The 20171-nt window shown below is 68.2% G+C and overlaps 1 protein-coding gene across 34 annotated transcripts in view; it reads right to left on the bottom strand.

Annotated features, from left to right (window-relative positions):
- Window positions 1-619: 619 nt before the first annotated feature.
- Window positions 620-20171, bottom strand: part of PLEC (plectin) — a 56380-nt gene continuing 36828 nt past the window's right edge. For 32 of the 34 annotated variants that reach the window (XM_045455434.1, XM_045455435.1, XM_045455433.1 and 29 more), the window contains 22 exons: window positions 20023-20150; window positions 19678-19771; window positions 19060-19214; window positions 18663-18972; window positions 18499-18576; window positions 18247-18408; window positions 18011-18115; window positions 17808-17903; window positions 17485-17610; window positions 16207-16359; window positions 15958-16112; window positions 15746-15872; window positions 15472-15655; window positions 15237-15394; window positions 14944-15122; window positions 13626-13764; window positions 13156-13512; window positions 12989-13072; window positions 12712-12816; window positions 12513-12611; window positions 8161-11541; window positions 620-8051 (listed from right to left, as the gene is read on the bottom strand). In XM_045455434.1, coding sequence (XP_045311390.1) covers window positions 1833-8051; window positions 8161-11541; window positions 12513-12611; window positions 12712-12816; window positions 12989-13072; window positions 13156-13512; window positions 13626-13764; window positions 14944-15122; window positions 15237-15394; window positions 15472-15655; window positions 15746-15872; window positions 15958-16112; window positions 16207-16359; window positions 17485-17610; window positions 17808-17903; window positions 18011-18115; window positions 18247-18408; window positions 18499-18576; window positions 18663-18972; window positions 19060-19214; window positions 19678-19771; window positions 20023-20150 — 12594 coding nt within the window. In that variant the 3' untranslated portion in view covers window positions 620-1832. The remainder of the gene's footprint in view (window positions 8052-8160; window positions 11542-12512; window positions 12612-12711; window positions 12817-12988; window positions 13073-13155; window positions 13513-13625; window positions 13765-14943; window positions 15123-15236; window positions 15395-15471; window positions 15656-15745; window positions 15873-15957; window positions 16113-16206; window positions 16360-17484; window positions 17611-17807; window positions 17904-18010; window positions 18116-18246; window positions 18409-18498; window positions 18577-18662; window positions 18973-19059; window positions 19215-19677; window positions 19772-20022; window positions 20151-20171) is intronic. The other 2 variants (XM_045455462.1, XM_045455461.1) reach the window with 2 other exon arrangements.

Here is a 20171-nt window from a genome sequence, read left to right as displayed (position 1 = left end):
GCAGGCAGGTGGGCCTCCGTCGTGGCCTCAGGGCGAGTGGCTCAGCAGGGCTGCAGCCGGCCCCGCGCAGCCTCCTCTCGTGAGTTTCCCCAGAGAGAACACGGGAGGCTGGACAAGCCCGATGTAAGGAGCGGAGTGTGGAATTGGGGCGACGGGGGCAGGAGGACCGCAGCAGAGACCCTGATGCCTCGCTCACCATCCAGCCGCCGAGGCTCGTGACCACGGCCTTCCCTGCGGCGTTAACCTTTGCTGACCGAACCAGCTGACCCGGGCTCCCTCCGAAGGATGGGCCGTGAGGGGCACAGGCAACGTTGGCTGACGGGAGAGCACGGACCCCCCTCAGCAGCGCCGCCTGCGAACTGGGTGTGTGGGCCCGGCAGAGTGAGAGGCCATCGGCGGGACGAGTGGCAGGGGCTGAGGACCCTACGGTAGCAAGCCTCCGCCCTGCCCTCTGCTCAGAACTGGAAACACAGGCCTCAGGCCAGTCACAGAGGCCCTGCTGCCCTGCCCTTGGCCCAGATGCCCGGCCAAGCTCAGAGCCTGGGGCTGCAGCGTTGATCCATCCTGCACCCAGCACGCACCCGACCCGGGGATGAGAAAACAACGCAGGACCCACAGGAAGGTTGGAATTGCTTTTATTGGGGTGAGCGCTGCAGGCTCACCCGTGGTCGGGTTAGTGTTCTGCCCTCACGGAGGCAGCCGAAGCCTGGCGCCTCCACCCGCCGCCTGCCTGGGTTAGTGGAACATGCAAAGCTTCATCAGAGAGTGGAGGCGGGGGTGGAAGCCACCGAGGCCAGGGGCTGGATGGAACAAGAGGGGAGGGAACTGGGCTGGGCTGCCTGTGCCCGGGCCTGACAAGGAGGTGAGGCTCTCGCGGACAGACAGGCAGGAAGCACCCAGGGGAGACCCACGGGGGAGCAGAGTCCTGCAGAAGCCCCGGCCATACCCAGCCTGGCCCCGGGGGCTGGCACGCCCGGGAGCTGGGCCGGTGGGGAGTCTGTCACCGGGACGGTCTGTCTCCCACCCCAGGTCTGGGTCCTCGGGGCCTGGGGTGGAGGGAGGACACTGAAGGCACTTACTAAGGGACTGAGGCTGGAAGGCTGAAGCCGGACGCCTGGGGTCTCGGGACAGTGTCAGGGGCTAGGGGCTGGGGACGGCGCCTGCAGCTGGGCAGGGGCCAGGCGCGGGCCGGGCACGGGAGAGGCTTGGCCCGGGGCCAGCTGGTTCTGTAGACTGGACCCTCATCTTCCCACGGGCAGGCTGGAAAAGAGATGACTAACCCCGGACCCCCTCCCTCCCCAGCAAGGCCCACCGAGCAAGGAAATCAGTCCTGGAAACAGGAAGAGAAGCTGGTTCTGAGGGCCCTGCTAGCGACGGGGCCGACCGCGCTCCCCCGGGCGGCTAGGATCAGTGGTTGGGTGTCAGTGAGCCCAGCGAGCAGGGCTGGGGCGGGGCGGCGGGTGGGGGTGGGGGGGGAAACCTTGCCCAGACGATACCCTCTAGAGAGACGAGAGAGCTAGGAGGGCCGGGCTTGGGGCTGGGCCCGGGACCCTCCAAGGCACCTGGCTGTGGTGAGTGGCAGGTAGACAGGAGCAGGGAGGCCTGGGGGATGAGCTGGTCAGCGGGTCTGCACCAGCTCCCTCCCTGACCGCCTCCCTGGGACGCAGGCTGTCTGGACAGCAGATAGATCATTAATATATTAGTCTGCTCTTTTTGGTTAGACTTTAGGCACCACTTGGGAGGAAGACACCTTTGAAACGTTAAAGACCCCAACGCCTGGGCAGGGAACCTGGCCACATGCAGAGCGGGAGGGCAGGGGTGCAGGCAGCGGGTCAGGCCGCCGCGGACTCGGGGCCCCCCAGGGAGGACGCGGGCCCTGAGGCATAGCGGCGGCCGTAGCCCGAGGAAGAGTAGGAGGAGGAGGAGAAGGTCATGGAGAAGCCGGAACCCGTGGCGTCAAAGCTGCCGCGGCGGGAGCCAGCCCGGGAACCAGTGCGCGAGCCGGAGCGCGAGCCGGCCGCCGAGCCGGAGCCGCTGACGCTGTAGGGGCTGTAGTAGCCCTTGCTGGACTGGGCCGCGGCCTCCAGCAGCCGGAGCCCCGTGCCCTCCTCCACCATGCTGCGGTCCAACGCATCCTTGTACGAGATCTTGAGCTTGGTCTTGGGGCAGGTGAGGTACTTGGAATACGCGCCAACGTCTCGCAGCTTCTGGGCGGTTCGGGCGTCCACCATGCCACGCTGCAGGGCCTCGTCGAGGGGCACACGGCCTGGTGCGTCGGGCTCGATCAGGCCCCCCGTCAGGTACTGCACCTCCAGGAAGCGCTGGCCTGCCTCGTAGTAGAGCCAGCCCTTCTTAAGGGCCTGAGCGGCCGACATCTTGGTCTTGGTGCGTGGGTCCTCGAAGCCACAGAAGGCTTTCTGGGCCAGGTTGATGCGGTCCACCATGATCTTATCCACCAGGCCCTTGTTGACGGCATCAGTGACGGGGAAGCGCTCCCCGGTGCTGGGGTCGATGATGCCCCCCGTGCAGGCCTGGGCCTCCAGCAGCCGCTGCCCGGTGATGTTGTCCACCAGGTTGCGGTGCATGGCCTCCGTGATGGACACCTTCTCCAGCGTCTCCGTGTCCAGGATGCCGGCCACGGGGCCGGTCTCCTCGGTGGGGTCTGACCAGGAGGCCGCCTGGGTCCTGGAGGCGGCGGGGCTGATGGGGTAGGAGGAGGAGGACCCCACGGAAGAAGAGCGGGAGCGGAAGCCACCAGCGTTGCCCGAGAGCATGTCGGCGAACTCGGTGATGGAGAGCGTGCCAGCGCGGTACTGGTCCAGCGCCGAGCGGTCGATGAGGCTCCTGGAGATGGCCTCGTCGATGTCGTACTGGCGGCCTGAGCGGCGGTCGATGATCATGGACTTGACCACGCCGTCGGAAGAGGAGATGGTGATCTCCTCCCACTCGCACTCCTGCTCGGACAGCTCCAGGTACGTCTGGTGGTCGATGAGGCCCTTGCGGTAGGCCTCGTACACAGACATCTCCTTGCCCGTCTCAGGGTCCACGATCACGACACGCCGCTTGCGCACCGAGGACTTGGAGGACGTCTTCCGCTCCCGTTTCTTCTCCTTCAGGGGCAGCAGGCGCAGGCCCGTCTGGGGGTCCGTGACGCAGCGCTCCATGAGCTGCAGGTACGTGAGGTTCTCCTCCGTGTTGGGGTCGAAGAAGCCCTTGGTGTCGTCCGAGGGGTCGGTCAGGATCTCGTTCATCTCCTCGTCAAAGAGGCCGCGCTTGTAGGCCACGTCCACGGGCAGCCGGTGGCTCTCCTCGGGGTCGATGATGCCGCCCGTGGCGATCTGGGCCTCCAGCAGGCGGATGCCGTGGTCCTTCAGGATGAGGCCCTTCTTCATGGCCTGGAAGAGAGAGATGAGCTTCCCCGAGTACGGGTCCTTGTAGCCGGTGACGGCGCGCTCAGCCGACAGCAGCTTGTCCTTGAACTCGGGGCCCACGATGCCCATGCGCACGGCCTCCTCCACAGTCAGCTTGAGCCCCTTGATGGGGTCGATGACGTAGCCGGTGGCCGCCTGCGCCTCCAGGAGCTCGAAGGCCGTGCCGGGGCGGATGATGCCCTTCTTCATGGCCTGATACACGGACAGCCGCTCCTTGGTGGCATCGACGAAGACACCGGCGATGCAGCTGGTGCCCTCGAGGAACTTCTGCAGGTTCTTGGAGACCTCCTCCACGGAGGTCAGGCCCTCCCGCAGCTGCAGCGCCGTGGCCTCGTCCATGACCTGCGAGCGCACCAGCTCCTCCACCGTGATCTGCTTGCGCAGGCCGCGGAAGGTCAGCTTGCGGGCGTCCGAAAGCGGCAGGAGCAGCTGGCCGCTGGTCTCGTGGCGACGGCACCTCCTGAGCAGCTGCGTGTAGCTGAGGCGCTCGTCCGTGGAGGGATCCGGGTAGCTGCGCACCTCGCTGGGCTCCGACAGCTGGTCGTGCGTGTCCTTGTTGAGGTAGCCGCGCTGGTAGGCCACCTCCAAGGGGAGGTGGAAGCCGAGGCGCGGGTCCACGATGCCGCCCGTGGCCAGCTGGGCGTCCAGCAGCCGCAGGGCCTCCTCGGCAGGGATCAGGTCCTTCTTCATGGCCTGGAAGAGCGAGATCGTCTGCTCCGTGTAGGGGTCCCGGTAGCCAGTCACAGCCCGCTCGGCCGAGAGCAGCCGGTCGTGCAGTTCGGGGCCTACCAAGCCCTTCCGCACGGCTTCGTCCACGGTCAGCCGCTCGCCCTTCACGGGATCCAGGAGGAAGCCCGTGGCCGCCTGTGCTTCCAGCAGAAACCGGGCCACCTCGGCACTCAGCAACCCCTTCTTCAGCGCCTGGTAGATGGTGAGCGTCTGCCGGGAGCCCGGCAGGTAGACGCCAGCCACGCAGCCCGTGCCGTACAGGTAGCGTGAGACCGACTCCGCCTCCAGCACCTCTCGGAGGCTCTTGGCGCCCTCCCGGAGGAGGCCGTAGGTCTCGCGGGAGATGATCCGGGCCTCGTAGAGGTCCTCAGCCGTGAGGCGGCGGCGGATGTAGTCGTAGGAAGCCAGGTTCTGCTGGCGCACAATCTCGGTCTTCTCGATAATCTCGATGATGATGATGATCATACGCTCCTTGGTCACCCGGCCGGCCCGGAAGTCCGCCATGAGCCGGGCTCGCTGCTCTTCTGGGATCAGGTCCGACTGCATCACCTCCCACAGGGACATGGTGGAGCCGCCGCGGTCGCCGCCACCAGGGATGTCGATCTGCGTCTCCTCGAACGCCCTGCGGGTCTCCTCCTCCGTGTACACCTGCGTGCTCTCCACCACCTCCGTCTTCTCGGCTCCTTTCAGGGGCAGCAGGCGCAGGCCCGTCTCGGGGTCTTCCACGCAGCGCTCCAGCAGCTGCAGGTAAGTGAGGTTCTCGTGCGTGTTGGGGTCGAAGAAGCCCTTGGTGTCGTCGCTCGGGTCCGCCAGGACGCGGTTCATCTCCTCGTCGAAATAGCCGCGCCGGTAGGCCACGTCCACGGGCAGGCGGTGGCTGTGCACCGGGTCGATGATGCCGCCCGTGGCGATCTGGGCCTCCAGCAGGCGGATGCCGTGCTCCCTAAGGACCAGGCCCTTCTTCATGGCCTGGAAGAGGGAGATGGTGTCGCCGGAGTAGGGGTCCGTGTAGCCGGTGACGGCCTTCTCGGCAGACAGCAGCTTCTCGTGCAGCTCGGGGCCCACGACGCCCGCCTTCACGGCCTCGTGAACGTACAAGCGCTGATTCCTCACAGGGTCCACCAGAAAGCCGGTGGCCGCTTGGGCCTCGAGCAGCAGAGTGGCCGTGCTGGGCCTGAGCAGGCCCCGCCGCATGGCCTCATAGATGGTCACCTTCTCCTTGGAGTCCTCCAGGTAGATGCCGGCCAGGCAGCCGCTACCCTGGAGAAGTGTCCGCACAGAGTCCACCTCTGACAGGTCCTTCACAGACGTTTTGCCGTCCTTGAGCTGCTCAAACTGGGCCCTGCTGAGGACGCCGGCATCCACGAGCTCACTGGCTGGCACCGGGGCACGGAGGCCGCTGAAAGACAGCCTTTCCTGGCGCACGGTCTCCACCTCCTCCACGATGGTGATGACGATCTTGATGATCTTCTCCACGGTAACGGTGCCCGTGCGGAACTGCCGCACCAGCTCCTGTCTCTGCTCTGCCGTGAAGTACTCAGAGCTGAGGAGCTCCCACACGGTCACCGTCTTGCCCTTAAAGCTGCCCACGGGGACCTCAACGGCAGTCTTCTGAAAGGTCTCACGAGCCTGCAGCTCGGAGCAGAGTCCCTCCCGCCGGGCCTGGGCCTCCTTCTCCGAGAGCGGCAGCAGGCTCAGCCCCGTCAGCGGGTCGGGCCGGCACTGTCGCTGCAGCTGGCCATAAGTGACCGGCTCCTGTGTGCCGGGGTCGCAGTAGGTCTTGGCTTCATCCTTGGGTGCCGACAGGGCTCGGCTGGTCTCCTCGTCCAGGTAGCCCCGGGCACAGGCAACGTCTACGGGCACACGGTGGCTCTTGCTCGGGTCCACGATGCCACCTGTGGACAACTGGGCATCCAGCAGGCGCCAGCCCTGCTCCCTGGGGATGAGGCCCTTCTTCAGGGCCTGGAACAGAGAGACGCTCTGCCCTGAGTAGGGGTCTTTGTAGCCGGTCACGGCCTTCTCAGCCGACAGCAGCTTCTCGTGCAGCTCAGGCCCCACCAGGCCGGCCCGCACCGCCTCGTCCACGGTGAGCCGGGCGCTCGTGGCGGGGTCGATGATGTGCCCGGTGCCGGCCTGGGCCTCCAGGAGGGCCACCGCCGCCTCTGACTGCAGTAGGTCCTTCTTCAGGGCCTCGTAGACGCTCAGCCTCTGTCCCGCCTCCTCCAGCCACACACCGGCAATGACGTCGCTGCCCCGCAGGGCCCGCCGCACGGCATCCACCTCGGCCACCTCTCGCACCGAACGCTCGCCCTGCTGCAGCTGGCGGTAGAGATCGCGGTCGATGACCCCGCTCTCGAACAGCTCGGCAGCAGGGACCAGGGCGCGCAGGCCCTCGAAGCAAAGCTGCCCTTTCTGCTCGTGCTCCTCGACCACCGTGATGACGATCTTGATGATCTTCTCCACGGTGACCTTGCCCGTGCGGAACTGCCGCACCAGGTCCCGCCGCTGCTCGGCCGTGAAGTACTCTGAGTTGATGAGCTCCCAGATGGTCACCGTCTTGCCCCGGAATTTGCCAAATGGTGCGGACACGGTGGCTTTCTCGAACACGTCCCGGGCCTCCGAGTCAGTGTAGACCAGCTCCCTACCCTTGGCAGCCTGATCCGTGAGGGGCAGCAGGCGCAGGCCCGTCTCGGGGTCTTCCACGCAGCGCTCCAGCAGCTGCAGGTAAGTGAGGTTCTCGTGCGTGTTGGGGTCGAAGAAGCCCTTGGTGTCGTCGCTCGGGTCTGCCAGGACGCGGTTCATCTCCTCGTCGAAATAGCCGCGCTGGTAGGCCACGTCCACGGGCAGGCGGTGGCTGTGCACCGGGTCGATGATGCCGCCCGTGGCGATCTGGGCCTCCAGCAGGCGGATGCCGTGCTCCCGCACGATGAGGTCCTTCTTCATGGCCTGGAAGAGGGAGATCTGCTCCCCGGTGTAGGGATCCTTGTAGCCGGTGACGGCGCGCTCGGCCGACAGCAGCTTGTGGTGCAGCTCTGGGCCCACGACGCCCTCCTTCACGGCCTCGTTGACGGTCAGCCGTCGGTTCCGCACAGGGTCCAGGAGGAAGCCCGAGGCAGCCTGGGCCTCCAGCAGGATGAGAGCCGTGCCCGGGCTCAGCAGCTGCCTCCGTAGGGCCGCGTACACACTCAGCTTCTCGTTGCTGGGCGTCAGCAGCAGCCCGGCAACGCCACTGCGGCCGTGCAGGTAGCCGCGCACGTCATCCCGCTGAGCGAGCTCGGCCACGGTTGTGCGGCCCTGGGCCAGCCGCTGCAGCTCCTCGGCACTCAGGACGCCGACCTCCTGCAGCCACTGGGCCGGCACCTTCCGCCGAAGGCCGTCGAAGGCGTGGTCGGGCTCCACCTCGGCCGCCGGGCCGTCGTGGGCGACCCGGCCGTTTGGCAGGGCTTTGGCAGCCGCGGCCTGCGAGGCAGCAACCTCCTCCGAGTGCGCCAGCGCGGCCCGGTGCTCCTCCTCCAGGCGCTGCAGCCGCTCGCGCAGCCGCTGGTTCTCCTCCTCCAGCAGCTTCTCCTGCTGCTGCCGCTGCCGCTCCAGCAGCTGCAGCTCCTCCTGCTTGCGCCGCACGCCCTCCTCAGCCTCATGCTGGCGCTGCCGGGCCTCCTCCATGCTGGCCACCAGCCGCTGCCTCTCCTCCTCCATCTGCCGCTGCTGCCGCTGCTGCTCCTCCCGTAGCTTCTGTGCCTTGGCCACCTCATCCTGGAAGAGCTGCTCCAGCTTGGCCTTCTCCTGCTCGATGAAGTGCTCCCGCTGCAGCAGGCTGTCCTTCTCTGACAGGAAGCTCTGCTGGAGGGCCCGCGTCTCCTGCACCAGCTGCTCCTGCTGCACCGCCTGCATCTGCAAGGGGAGGGGAGGGGAGGGCACAGTCAGGGAGGCGGGCGAGCCGCCGCAGAGCAGGCCCCCACCCGGGGCCCGCCCACGTGCGCCCGTGGGGCGGGGCTGGTACCTCCTCGGACTTCAGCTGTAGCAGCCTGGCCTCCTCCTTGAGCTTCTCCTTCTCGCGCTCCAGCTCTGCGATGGCGGCCCGCAGGCGCTCGGCGTCGCGGTCACTCTGCTGCCGCTGGATCTCCAGCGTCTGCACCAGCGTCACCTTCTCCTGCGTGGCGAGCTCGGTGCGGTGCAGCTTCTCCCCGATGTCCTCGGCCTGCCTGCGGAAGCGCTGGGCGTCCTCCTCGGCGCGGGCCTGGGCCCGGCTCATCTCGGCCACGCGCAGCTTGAGGCGCTCGGCCTCGGCGCTCATCTCCAGCTGCCGCTGCCGTTCCGCCTCCAGGGTCCGCTGGAAGCCCTGCGTCTCCTCGGCCAGCTGCTGGGCCATCTGCTCCTTGTCCTCCTGCAGCTGCCGGGCCTGCTCCTGCGCCAGCTCCTTCTGCCGCTGCAGCAGCTCGGCCTCGGCCTTGAGGCGGGTGGCCTCCTGCACCGCCTGCATCTTCTCCTTGAGCATCTTCTCGGCCAAGGCGCGCTGCTGCGCCAGGTCCTCCTCCGCCAGCTGCCGCAGCCGGGCCGCCTCCTGGGCCGCCACGCTCAGCCGTGCGGCCTCCTCCGCCACCTGCTTCATTTTCTCAGCCTCCTCCTGCAGGAAGCGCTGCGTGTTGTCCTTGTCACGCAGGATGAGCGCGCGGTTCTCCGCCTCAATGCGCGCCTTCAGCTTGCCCAGCTCCTCCATCTGCACGCGCACGGAGAAGAGCTCCTCCTCCACCTGGCTGCGCTGGCGGGCGGCCTCCGTCACCTCCGCCTTCAGCCGCTGCAGCTCCTCGTCCAGGATGCTTTTCTGGTGGTCCGTCTCCTCCAGCTGCAGCCGCAGCGCGGTCAGCTCCTGCTCCACCTGCGCCTTCTGCCGCAGAGTCTGCTCGGCGAACTTCTTGTGCTTCTCCATCTCCGCGTCAGCCACCTGCTTCTGCCGCAGAGCGGCCTGCTCCGCCTGCGCCCGCCGCGCCGCCTCCTGCTCCGCCTCCTTGCGCAGCTTCTCCGCGGCGGCCTGCGCCTGCGCGCGTGCCTGCGCCTGCTCCTCGGCCAACTGCTTCAGCCGCTCGGCCTCCTCCACCTGCCGCCGGGACTGCGCCGCCTCCCGCTCGGCCCGCTCCCGCGCCTCCTCCGCGTCCTCGGCCGCCCGCCGCGCCGCCTCCGCCTCGCCCCGCAGCCGCTCCAGCACACTCTGCTCTTGCTGGAGCGTCTGCTGCAGCTCCTGCTCCTTCTGCTGCACCGCAAAAGCGTGCGCCTTCTCCTCCGCCTGCAGCCGCTTCTGCGCGGCCTCCTGCGCCAGCTGCAGCTGCCGAGCCGACTCCTGCTCCGCGCGCTCGCGCAGGCGCCGCGCCTCCTCCACTTTGGCCTTGAGCCGCTCCACCTCCTCCAGGGCGGACTTGCGCTGCCGCGCAGCCTCCTCCTCGGCCGCGAGGCTCTTCTGCACACGCTCTTCCGCCTCGCGGCGCCGCTGTTCCTCCTCGGCCGCCAGCTGCCGCTGCCGCGTGGCCTCCTGCTCCGCCTGCTCCTTGCTGCGCAGCGTGTCCTCGGCACTGCTGCGGATGCGCCCCAGCTCCAGCTCCAGCTCCGCCTTGCCGGCAGCCGCCTTTTCAAAGCTTGCCTTGAGCGCCAGGATCTCCTCCTCCACCTGCCGCCGCTGCCGCAGTGTGTCCTCCACCAGCCCCTTCTGCCGCTCCAGCTCGCTCTCCGACGCCTTGCGCAGCTGCGCCAGCCGCTCTTCGATATCCGCCTTGTGCTGGGCGGCCTGCTCCTCCAGCCGCCGCCGCTGGAAGGCTTCGTCCTCTGCCAGCCGCCGCAGGCGCTCGTTCTCCGCCTCCTTCTCCTTGAGCGCAATCTCCGCCTCAGTCTTAAGCCGCGTGGCCTCGCCGATGGCGGCCAGCTTCTCGGCGAGCACCCTCTCCGCCTCCGCTCGCTGCTGCGCCGCATCCTCCTCTGCCAGCTGCCGTTGCCGCTTGGCCTCCTCGGCCAGGGCACGCAGGCGGGCGGCCTCCTCCGCCAGCTCCCGGAAGCGGCTGGCCTCGGCCTCCAGCCTCTGCTTGGACTTCTCGCTGGTGGAACGGGACTCCTCCTCGGCCCGGGCCTTGCTGGCCAGCAGCACCTCCATCTCGGCCCGCACCTTGGCCAGCTCCGCCTCCAGCTCCTGGCGCTTCTGGGTGGCCGCCCCCGCTTCCCGCTGCAACCGGGCCAGCTCCTCTTCCAGCAGCTGCCGCTGCTGCTCCCCCTGCTCCGTCTCAGCCCGCAGCCGGATCAGCTCCTGTTCCGCCACCAGGCGCTGCTGGGCAGTGCCCTCCGCCAGCTGCCGCTGCTTCTCCAGCTCCTGCTCGGCCAGCTCCCGCTGCCGCACGGCCTGCTCTTCTGCCTTGCCGCGGCGCCGAGCCTCGCGCTCGGCCTCCTCCTTCTGCTTCTCCGCCTCCGCCTGCGCCAGGCTCTTCTGCTGGGCCACCTCCTCCGCCTGCAGCCGCAGCCGCAGCGCCTCATTGGCTTTCAGCCGCCAGCGCTCCAGCTCCTGCTCCGCCTCCTCGCGGGCCCGCTCGGCCTCTGCCTGCTGCTGCGCCCGCCGCTCCGCCTCCTCCCGCAGCTGCGCGACAGCCACATGCTCTTCCTGCAGCGTGCGCTCCAGCTGCGCCGTCTTCTCCGCAAAGGAGGCGCGCTTGCTCTGCAGCTCCGCCTCCGCGCTGCGCTGCGCCGTCTCCAGGGCCACCTGCACCTGGCGGGCCCGCTCAGCTTCGGCCTGCCGCAGGCGCCGCTCCGCCTCCTCGGCCTGGAGCCGCAGTTCCTCGAGCGCCTGCAGGGCCCGCTGCTTTTCTCGAGCCGCCTCGGCCTCCGCCTTCACGCGCAGGGCCAGCTCCGCCTCCGCCTGCCGCTTGCGCTGGCTCTCGTCCTGCACCTGCCGCCGCAAGCGCTCCGCCTCCTCCTGCGCCTGCCGCTTCTGCGCCTCGGCCTCCTCCGCGCGTGCGCGCAGCGCCTGCAGCTCGCCCTCGGCCCCACCCCGCTGGCGCTCGGTCGCCTCCAGCTGCAGGCGCACCACGCGAATCTCCTCCTCGATGCGCAGCCGGCTGCGTTCCGCGGCTTCCGCCTGCCGGGCCTTAGCCTGGATCTCCGCTTCTGAGCTCTGCCGCAAGTGCTGCAGCTCTTCCTGGATGCTTCGCTTCTGCTGCTGCGCGTCCACCGCCGCCTCTTCCCGCCGCGCCACCTCCTCCTGCATGCGCCGCTGCAGCTCCTGGGCCTCCTGCTCTGCCTGCGCCTTCGCCTGGGCGTGCGCCTCGGCCAGCTGCCGTTGCTTCTCCAGCGCGGCCTCCACCTCGGCTAGCCGCTCCCGCTCCTCTGCCCGCTGCTGCTCAGCCAGCCTCTGTGGCCGCGGCAGAGAGAGGGAGAGAACCAGAAAGAGCGGTGAGCACACAGTGGGCCGCTAGGCACTCACATGACACGGCACCACCACAGTTCACTCCGACAGCGCGGTGCGGGGGTTGGGGGGGGGGGGTCGAGGGAAGACAGAGGTCACAGCCCGGCGGAGGGAGACAGCGTGCACCCGCCCAGGGCACTCAAGGCAGCGAGCGCAGCCTGGCCCCACCGTGCTCACCAGCCTGGGGAAGGAGGCCCAGGCGTCCTCCCCTCTTCCCGCAGACAGGCGATGGAGACAGATGGACAGGGGGGGAGAGAGAGAGAGAGAGAGAGCAAAGCAGGAAGTTCGCAGGGCGTGCGAGCCGCACCCACCACACAGCCCTGCCTGAGCCCCGCCGAACACCTGCCCGCCTGGCTCTGGCTGCAGGGTCCCTCTCTGGACCTGGGCCCGTTCCTGCCGCCCAGCGGGGTGGAACAGGATACAACGGCCAGTGTGAAACGGCAGAGCAGATGTGAGGGCCTTGCAAGCCAGACGGCGAGTCTACCCAGGAAGCAGGAGGAACAGGACAGGTAGCCACCCTGGCCCACCGAGACACGCCAGAACCCCCCCTCCCTAGCCCCGGTGATCTGACACTCCCCAGCTCTTCCGGAGCAAGTGGCCAAGTGCAGAGGCCACGTGGAATCCCAAGGAGGAACACACGAGCGCCGGTAGGACGCCTGGTCGGGGGCACGTGCCAACAGAGGAGAAAGAGGAGGCGCCAGCCACCACGGGGAGAGCAGTGCAGCGCCAGGCCAAGGTGGGGCAGGCCACGGGTGCAGGGAGCCTGGGGGCAGGCCGTGCTGCAAGGAGAGGGTGCTGGTGGCCCCAGACAGGAGGGCGGGAGGGAGCTGTACCACGTGGTCTTATACAGGTTCCCAGGGGCAGCATCTGGGCGGGGCGGGTGGGAAGATGGCACCCCCACCCCCAGCAGGCCATACCTCCTCCTCCTCCATGCGCCGCAGGGTCTCACTGATGAACTTGATATACTGGCTCGTGAGTGTGGTCAGCTCGCTGTACCTTGTCCGCAGGTCTACGTACTGGGGAGCAGGAGGAAGGATGCAGCCAGAGTCAGCCCTGCCGTGAGCCACAGGGCTCATGCAGCCCACCCGGCCCCACCAGCCCCACCCTTGGCCCTACCTCCTGGATGACGCTCTCAGACCCAGACTGGACCTTGGGCTTCTTGGCTGGGGAGGCCACTGGCTCAAGCTGCGCCTTGTACGTGACCAGCTGGAGCTCATAGTCCTGTGAGGACACGCTGGTCAGCTGCTAGCTTCGCTTTCTCTCCCCCTGCCCCTGAACCCGCCCAAGGCTTTCACCAGTGTGGCCTGGGTTCAGGGTGCCCCCTGAGGACCCAGCGAGACTTCCTTGACATGCCGGGCCTCCGTGAGGGTCGCAGGAAGCCAGGGAGCCTCACCTTAATGGCATTGATATACTGCTTCGCAAGCTCCTGGCACTCCTCCACCTTCTCCCCGTGCTGCTCGATTTCCTCCAGCAGCGCCTGGCGGGCGGGGGTGGGGTGGTCAGCGGCCACGGGGACGCGCGCTCCAGCCCCACCCCAGGCCACTCCTGACCCGCACCCACCTTCTCCTGCCGCAGCTGCTCCCGCACGGCCTGGCTGTCGGCCAGCGGCACAGCCTGGATCTTCTCCTGCCGCTGCTTGGCGTCCTGCAGCCAGGCGCCCAGCGGCTCTGCGCTCTCTCGGTAGTACCGGAGCTGGCGGCCCAGCTGTTCGAGCTCACGCTGCCTCACGTCCGTCTGGGCCAGCACGGCCTGCCAGCGCTCCAGCAGCGGGGCCACGCGCTCGCGCCAGCGCTCCACCTCCACGTCCCGCTCGCCGTGCTGCCGCTGCAGCCGCTCACCCACCTCCTGCGCCCCCCGCAGCTCGTCCCGCAGGGCATCGAACACCGGCTGCTGCGCTTCCGCCTGGGCCCGCAGCTTCTGTTGGGGGCCAGAGAGGTGGGCGTGGTTTCAGCCCCAGGGCCCCGCCGCCCCCGCCCCCCCACCCCGGGGCCCCTGGCCCTCACGGCAAGGCCCAGGCCCAGCGGCCGCACCTTCAGCGCAGCCTTGGTGGCCTCAAGCTCTGGGAGGGTGGCAGGCACGGCCTGGGCCTCCTTGAGCTGCTCCTCATGTGCCCTGAGCACCTCCTCGGCCCCCTGCGTGCTGCGGATCACCAGGCTGATGGTCTTGAGCCTGCGGGCAGAACGAAGCTCAGCTCGGGGCTGGCGGGTGTAGGTGTACGGCAAATCTGATGCAGTAGAACCAGAGTCCTGGTGGTCAGCTGACCCCTGGGGTCACAGAGTTCGGAGAAAACAGGGGCCTCGGGGAGAGGGTGGTGGTTGGAGACCTCTGGGACACAGGGACACTTCAGCTGTGGACTGAGTCCCAAAGACAGGTTGTGCTGTCCAGGAGACAGAAAGCTCCAACATCTTGAAGCAGAAGAGACCCCCCCCCCAGTCTGCTGCCCTGGGGCCTGGGAGGAGCTCTCAGCCTTCCCGCCCCAAGAATGGGTAAGGGGCAATACCACGTGCCGTTTGGGGACCTTCCTCTGAAACACCGTATTTGCCTTCACGGTGAAACAACAGCCAACGGTGAGAGGTGTTGTTTACTCTCATGGCATTGGAAGACGTTACAGACACCGGGCCCTTTGAGCCCAGTCAGCGGTGAGACTGAGGGAGGGGGGGTGGACGACTGCACACCCAAAAGAGTCTGAGCTTTGTGAACACGTGTGCTGAAGTGAACAGCAAAGGAGGAAAGACGTGCCTGTGCGGGGGTGGGGGGTGGTGGCAAGGGGCCAGCGGAGGAAGGTGCCTGATAAGGACTCCATCTCCCTGGGGGGCAGCCAGCACAGATCATGGGGAGGGGAGTGGGGAGACCAAGAGGGAAACACAGGCCCCTCACAAAGACCTTGGCATCTAGCCCACTCACCTACCAGCCCCCAATTCCCCGCTTGCCCTCTGCGCTTCCTCTCCCCACCCTCCGACTAGAAGTGCCCCTCCCCCCCCCCCCCCCGGCTGAGCCCCTGTCTGAACCTAACTGGCCATGGGCCACCCCCATTTCTCGACTTCCTCACTCGGCTTCTCCTTGGTCTCCTCCCTGCGCCTGCACGCCCCTAGGCCCTGGTGTCCCACAGCCCCACGCCCCAGTGAGGCACAGCTGAGCCCTCTCCCCACGTTGGGTCCCCAGGAGTCCCATCTTCAGGGCACGTCCACAACCACCACCCTGGTCTGTGCCCACTCCCCTTTAACCAGATCTGTCAGATCTTTCCTCCTTGACCCTGTCCCCTACCCATCAGCCAGGGCACAGCACTCAGGCACACTTAGGACCCTCCCGTGGCTACAGGTCCCCCCCCCCCCGCACAGGTGCACTCACTTCTCTAGGTAAATGGCGGACAGGCTGCGGACCTGCTCCAGCTTGCCCAGGGTCAGTTCCAGCTCTGAGCGCAAAGTGGGGGCAGCGGGTGACGGCTCGGGCAGGGCCAGGACCTTCTCGGCCTCGGCAGAGAGTCGGGCGACCCCCTTGCCCAGCCCCTCCACCTCAGCCTGGGCTTTCTGAGGAGAAAGCGGGCAGGAGACAAGCTGACTCTGGGAGCCCCGCACCCACAGCCCTAGGGAGGGGCGGGGAGGGGGGGCGGGGAGGGGGGGCAGGGACGGGCAGGTGCCTGCCTGCTGCTCGGCGATGCGCTGGGCACACTCCCGGGCCGGTTCTTTGTCCAGCGGCAGCCGCAGGCGGTGCACGGTGCGCGTCTCACAGGCCTCGAGCTGCAGCCGGATGTCCTTGAGCTCCGAGATGCAGCGCTGGCAGCGGGACTCCTCCTGCTCGCCTGGGGATGCATCGGGCTCAGGCGGCGGCCCGGCCCGCCGCCCACCACCCGCCCGCCGGGGCCTGCCCGCCGCCTACCCTGCTCCGCGCTCTGCAGGAGCTGCTGGTAATGGCGGCTGCAGGAGCCGTACTCGCGCTCGGCCTGTAGCCGGTCCTCAGGCCCGAAGCCGCCGGCGTCCTGACTGTCCCGCAGGAAGGCCTGGTAGTGAAGCTCCAGGCTGCGCAGGGCCTGCCGCTGCTCCTCCGGCTTCAGAGTTCGGAACTGCGGGCGGCACTGGGGGCTGAGCGGGGGGGCCCGGGAGAGGCCACCCCTCACGCCCCGTCCCGAGTGCGGCCCGTGGGGAAGTCCTACCGTGACCAGGGACCAGGAGCGGATGAGCTGCACGTCACGGCTGAGGTTCTGCCACGCCAGCAGGCTCTTCAAGTCCACGTGCAGTTGGTGCCACAGTGTCACTAGAGCCTGGAGCTGGGCGTCCAGCCTGGTGGGTCAGGAGCACGGTCAGAGGCCTCTGGGCCCCGGGCCCGCGGCCGCCCACCGCACCTGCCAGGCCCCGGGCCACCCACCTGGTGACGGCTTCCTGGGCCTCCTGGTTGGGCGGGGGCACAAGGAAGCACACGGAGGGCACTGCGGCCTCACTGCCAGAGCTGCTGAGCACCTTCCAGTGGGACGGCTGAGCGGGACCCACCAGCTGGCACTCATCACCCTTGTGCACAGTCACCTGTGGGGAGCCAGAGCCGTCACAGCGTGACTAGGCCCCCCCACCCCCCAGCAGGCCCCGCCCAGTGCGCAAGTCCGCTCAGCCGGGCCCTCACCTCCACCTGCTTGTAGTCACACACGGCCAGAAGGGGCACGCGACCCCGCACAGGGTGAGCTTGGCTTCGGGGCTTCAGCTGCACGATGGCCTTGGCCCGCTTGGCCAGGCCTGAGAGGTGTGCCCTGTACTCGCCAAGCTGGTCCTTCTCATCCTGCCAGGGAGGGGACACTCAGAGACCACGGTCCAGCACCCGGACACCACGTGCCTAGATGACGTTCCAAGAAGACCCACACGCCTGCCCCAGGCAACGAGCAAGCCCTTCTGGTACCCCACCTCTGTGCCCTGCCGCTGGTCCTGGGGTACAATGGGGCTGGGCACATGAGAGCAGGAGGCAGGGCCAGGGTGGCGACCCAGAGCTTGGCCCCCCACAGACCCCACAGCTCATCCGTCCTTCCTGGCCAGAAGTAAGTGCCCCCTGCCCCCAGGTCACACACCGTGTCCTCCAGGAGAGCAGCCCCACTGCACTCTGGCCGCACTCGACCTCTCCCCCTCGCAATGTAGGTCATCCGCCTCCTCCCATGCAGCCTTTCCAAGGGGCTAAACCCCACGAAGGACTGTCCGGGGGCTGCGGTCAGAGTCCACCTTGAAAGTGCCCGTGTCACTCCTGTCTGTCCCAGGATGATTTCCCAGCCTTCACTGACCCCGACTCCTGGCCACAGGAGTCCCCAGCCAGCAGGGCCTCCCCATCTCCTCTGTCATCTGTCACTCCCCGCCAAGCTCCCCAGGGGGGCCCAGCACCCCTCCCCAGCCCCAGGGCACACGGGCACCATGCCCAGCTGCCCCTCCGCCCTACACAGCCCTTCAGACCTGGCCTGCCCAGACATCAGGCCCACGATGCTGGTGGGCTGTGTCCGCTGACCGCCAACACGGTGTGGCTGAGCCAGGCCTCTGCTGCTCTGGGCGCTCCAGGGGCTCAGGCAGTGGAGGACCTCACAGCGGCTCGGACAGCCACCTGCCACTACTCCATGACCCTGCCACTAAGCCCTCCGGTTCCCCAACCCCCATCCTGCTGCGTTGACCAACCTCTGTCACATCTTCCACCCCCCCCCCCGCCCCTGCCCTTCTCGTCACCATGCCTCCACCTCTAGAGACCTTCACTGAGCACCCATGCGGCTCAGATGCCAGCCTGTCCCCTCCAGCTCCCCCCGCCACCTGCCCCTGCCTGTGCCATTGCCCCCCCCTGCTGACGGCTGCCTGCCCTCGTCCCTCGGGGCCTCAGCACCCACCTCTCTGCAGGAGAGCCCTGAACCAGCAGGGGCCGAGGCAGTCAACTCACCTGGGCATCCTGCAGTAGGTCCTCCAGACGCGTGACGGTGATGGAGCGGTCACAGGTGTACTTCCTGCGCAGCGTCTCCTGTAGCTTCCGTAGCTGCTCCTCAGTGTCCCGCACGTCCGAGAAGAACTAGAATACAAGAAGGGGTCAGGCGGGGCCAGCGGGGCCACAGGCTGCTGAGTGTCTGACACAAGTTCTGCGGGGCGGTGCCGTGACCCGTTAACTGCATGCTAACGGACGCAGACAGGGGCCTGGAGTCCCCCATAGTGGTCTGGGGCTCTGTGGGGATGCTGCCACTGAGGCAGTGGGGAGGGCCCGCTTCTCACCTGGAAATAGGCCGTGTTCTCCTTCAGGTGTGCCTCGATACAACAGCACAGCTGTAGCATCCAGCTCCACTGGGTCTGCAGGGCGGCCTGGAAGGACTGGCACCCGCCCAGGCACCGGGTCAGGCCCCCTGCCGGCCCCTGGGGTCCCCACGGCCGGCCCCCACCCCCAGCTGGCCCTGGGGGTCCCCACGGCCCGCCCCCACCTCCACTGTAGGCCGAGCAGGGTGCCCCTCCCGCAGCAGCCGGTCCCCGGTGCTCTGAATCTCCTTGACTTTCTTTTCCTTCAGCTCCAGCTCACGCATCAGGGCCTGACACACAGACAGCGGGTCTCAGGGATGGTGTCAGGGCCACACCAGGGTCCACCGGTGGAACACCAGCCGGCATCCTGGGACCCGACTGGGGCAGGGCAGTCACAGAAGGCTCTAGAAAGTGACCTCACCGAGTAGCTCTCCTTCTTGGCAGCCATGTTGGAGTTGTGCTCCCCCCAGTCGAAGCCCACCTCTTCCTCTTCCTTCTCACTGAGCCACATCAGCTCTTTGGTGGCAGCCGCCACGAAGCCGTGCAGGCCCTCCAGGGCACGGAGCCGGGCCTTGGAGGAGTTCTGCAGGTAGACGAGAGCGGGATCAGCAGGCCACAGCGCCCGCCCCTGTGCCCCCCGCCCCCCTCCTCTCCCCCTAGCCCCCCAACTCACCAGCAGCTTGGCGTACTGCAGGTCTAGCCGGCCGAGGCAGTCCCGGTAGGCGCTCCGGGGGCCTGGGGAAAGCTGCCCCTGTGGGAGGCACAAGTGGTGAACCTTCCGGCGACCGGGGTCTGCCCCCGCCCCCCGCACTGCCCACCCCCCGGGGTCCTGCACACCTCGTCAGCTCGCGCCCGCTCAATCTTGGCCCGGAACTCCTCGATGGACTGGTGCAGGCCGCGGTGGCTGCCCAGCTGCGCCTCCACACTGGGCAGGTCCCCACCCCACTCGGCACCATCCACCCGACGCTGGTTCTCCTCCACCCAGGCCAGCAGGTCCTGTAGGTAGCGCAGGGAGGCGTCCTCGAGCTCGGGCCGCCTCTGCGTGCTCTGCACCGTCACCTGGGTCACGGGGGCAGCTACGCCTGCCTTCAGCCGGAGGTTGTACTCGGTACGGATGGCCACCAGGCGCTCGTGCAGGCGGTACACCCTGGGGACGGTGGGGACAGTCGGAGGGCTGAGCTGAGGCCAGGCGGCGCCGAGACCCCCCCCCCCCCCAGCACAGGGCATGGCCCACCTGCGGTACATCTGCTCCCCCTGCGGGTGACGCCCGTCCTTGAGGGTCTGCACGTCGTTAAACAGCAGCCGGATCATGCCGTCAGCCTTGTCCAGGTCTCGTTCCACCTCGGCGGCCCGCTGCGGGGCCTTGTTTGCGGCCAGCAGGCGGACATCCTGCAGGCGGCACCCACAGCTGCCTCCGGGGCCCTGATCCATCCTTTCCCCTCCACCACCCAGCCCTGCACTTGCCGCTAACAGGCACCTCTGGCCGGACTGCCAGCCCCTGGCTCCGCCGGGTCCGAGGGGCTGGACCTCCTCCTCCCGTGCCCCAGCCTCTCCCTCCACAAACTCCCGCCCGAGCTCACAGCCCTGCCCCTGCTGGGCCCTGTGGGTCTGGAGCCGTCTCCACCACCTCCTCCCACCGGCACGCCTCTCAGGCCTGGAACAGAGGACGGTGGCCTCTTCTCATCAGCTCTGCCCAAAGCGAGCTGTCAGAGTTGGCGGCACAGCAGGAGAGGAGCTGGGGCCTGCTCTCCGCCCACTGGCCACAGGGCGTGGTAGGCTCTGGGCCACCAGCCTCCCTCTGGCCTCCCCGCCCCCTGCCCCCCCCCCCCCCACTGCCGGCCCCTCCCCTCACCGACTGAAGCAGGATGTCGGCCTGCTTCAGCTGCTCCTCGCACAGCACGGCCTCCATCTGCAGTTTGCTCACGATGCGCTGAAGACACTCCAGCCTGCGGCCCACAGCACCCACGGGAGCCGGTGTGAGTGCGGTCCTCCCGCCGGGCTCCCGGCCACAGACCGCGCCCCTCCCGCCGCGGGCCTCCCTGCCGGCCCTGCGGCTCACAGCGGAGCCGGCCCCAGTGTGGGATTCCCAGCCTGGGGGGGGGTGGTTTCCTCCTCAGGCAGTGACTCACCCTCGGGTGGCTTCCCGCCCCGCCACAGGGCCCCACCCGCCCGCTGCCTCCCCCACCCCCACACCCACCTCTCATACTCTGCCCGGAGCTGCTTCTCTCGCTCCAGGATGGCCACGTGCAGCTTGCCCCATTCCTTCTCCACATCCAGCGGGTGGTACCCAGGGGGCACCTTAAGCTGGCCGGCTTGCACCGCACCCTGTGGGCAGGGGCCAAGCTC

This window comes from Leopardus geoffroyi, chromosome C3 (genome assembly GCF_018350155.1).
Source record: "Leopardus geoffroyi isolate Oge1 chromosome C3, O.geoffroyi_Oge1_pat1.0, whole genome shotgun sequence".
NCBI lineage: Eukaryota > Metazoa > Chordata > Mammalia > Carnivora > Felidae > Leopardus > Leopardus geoffroyi.
This window is presented reverse-complemented; position numbering and strand designations above follow the sequence as displayed.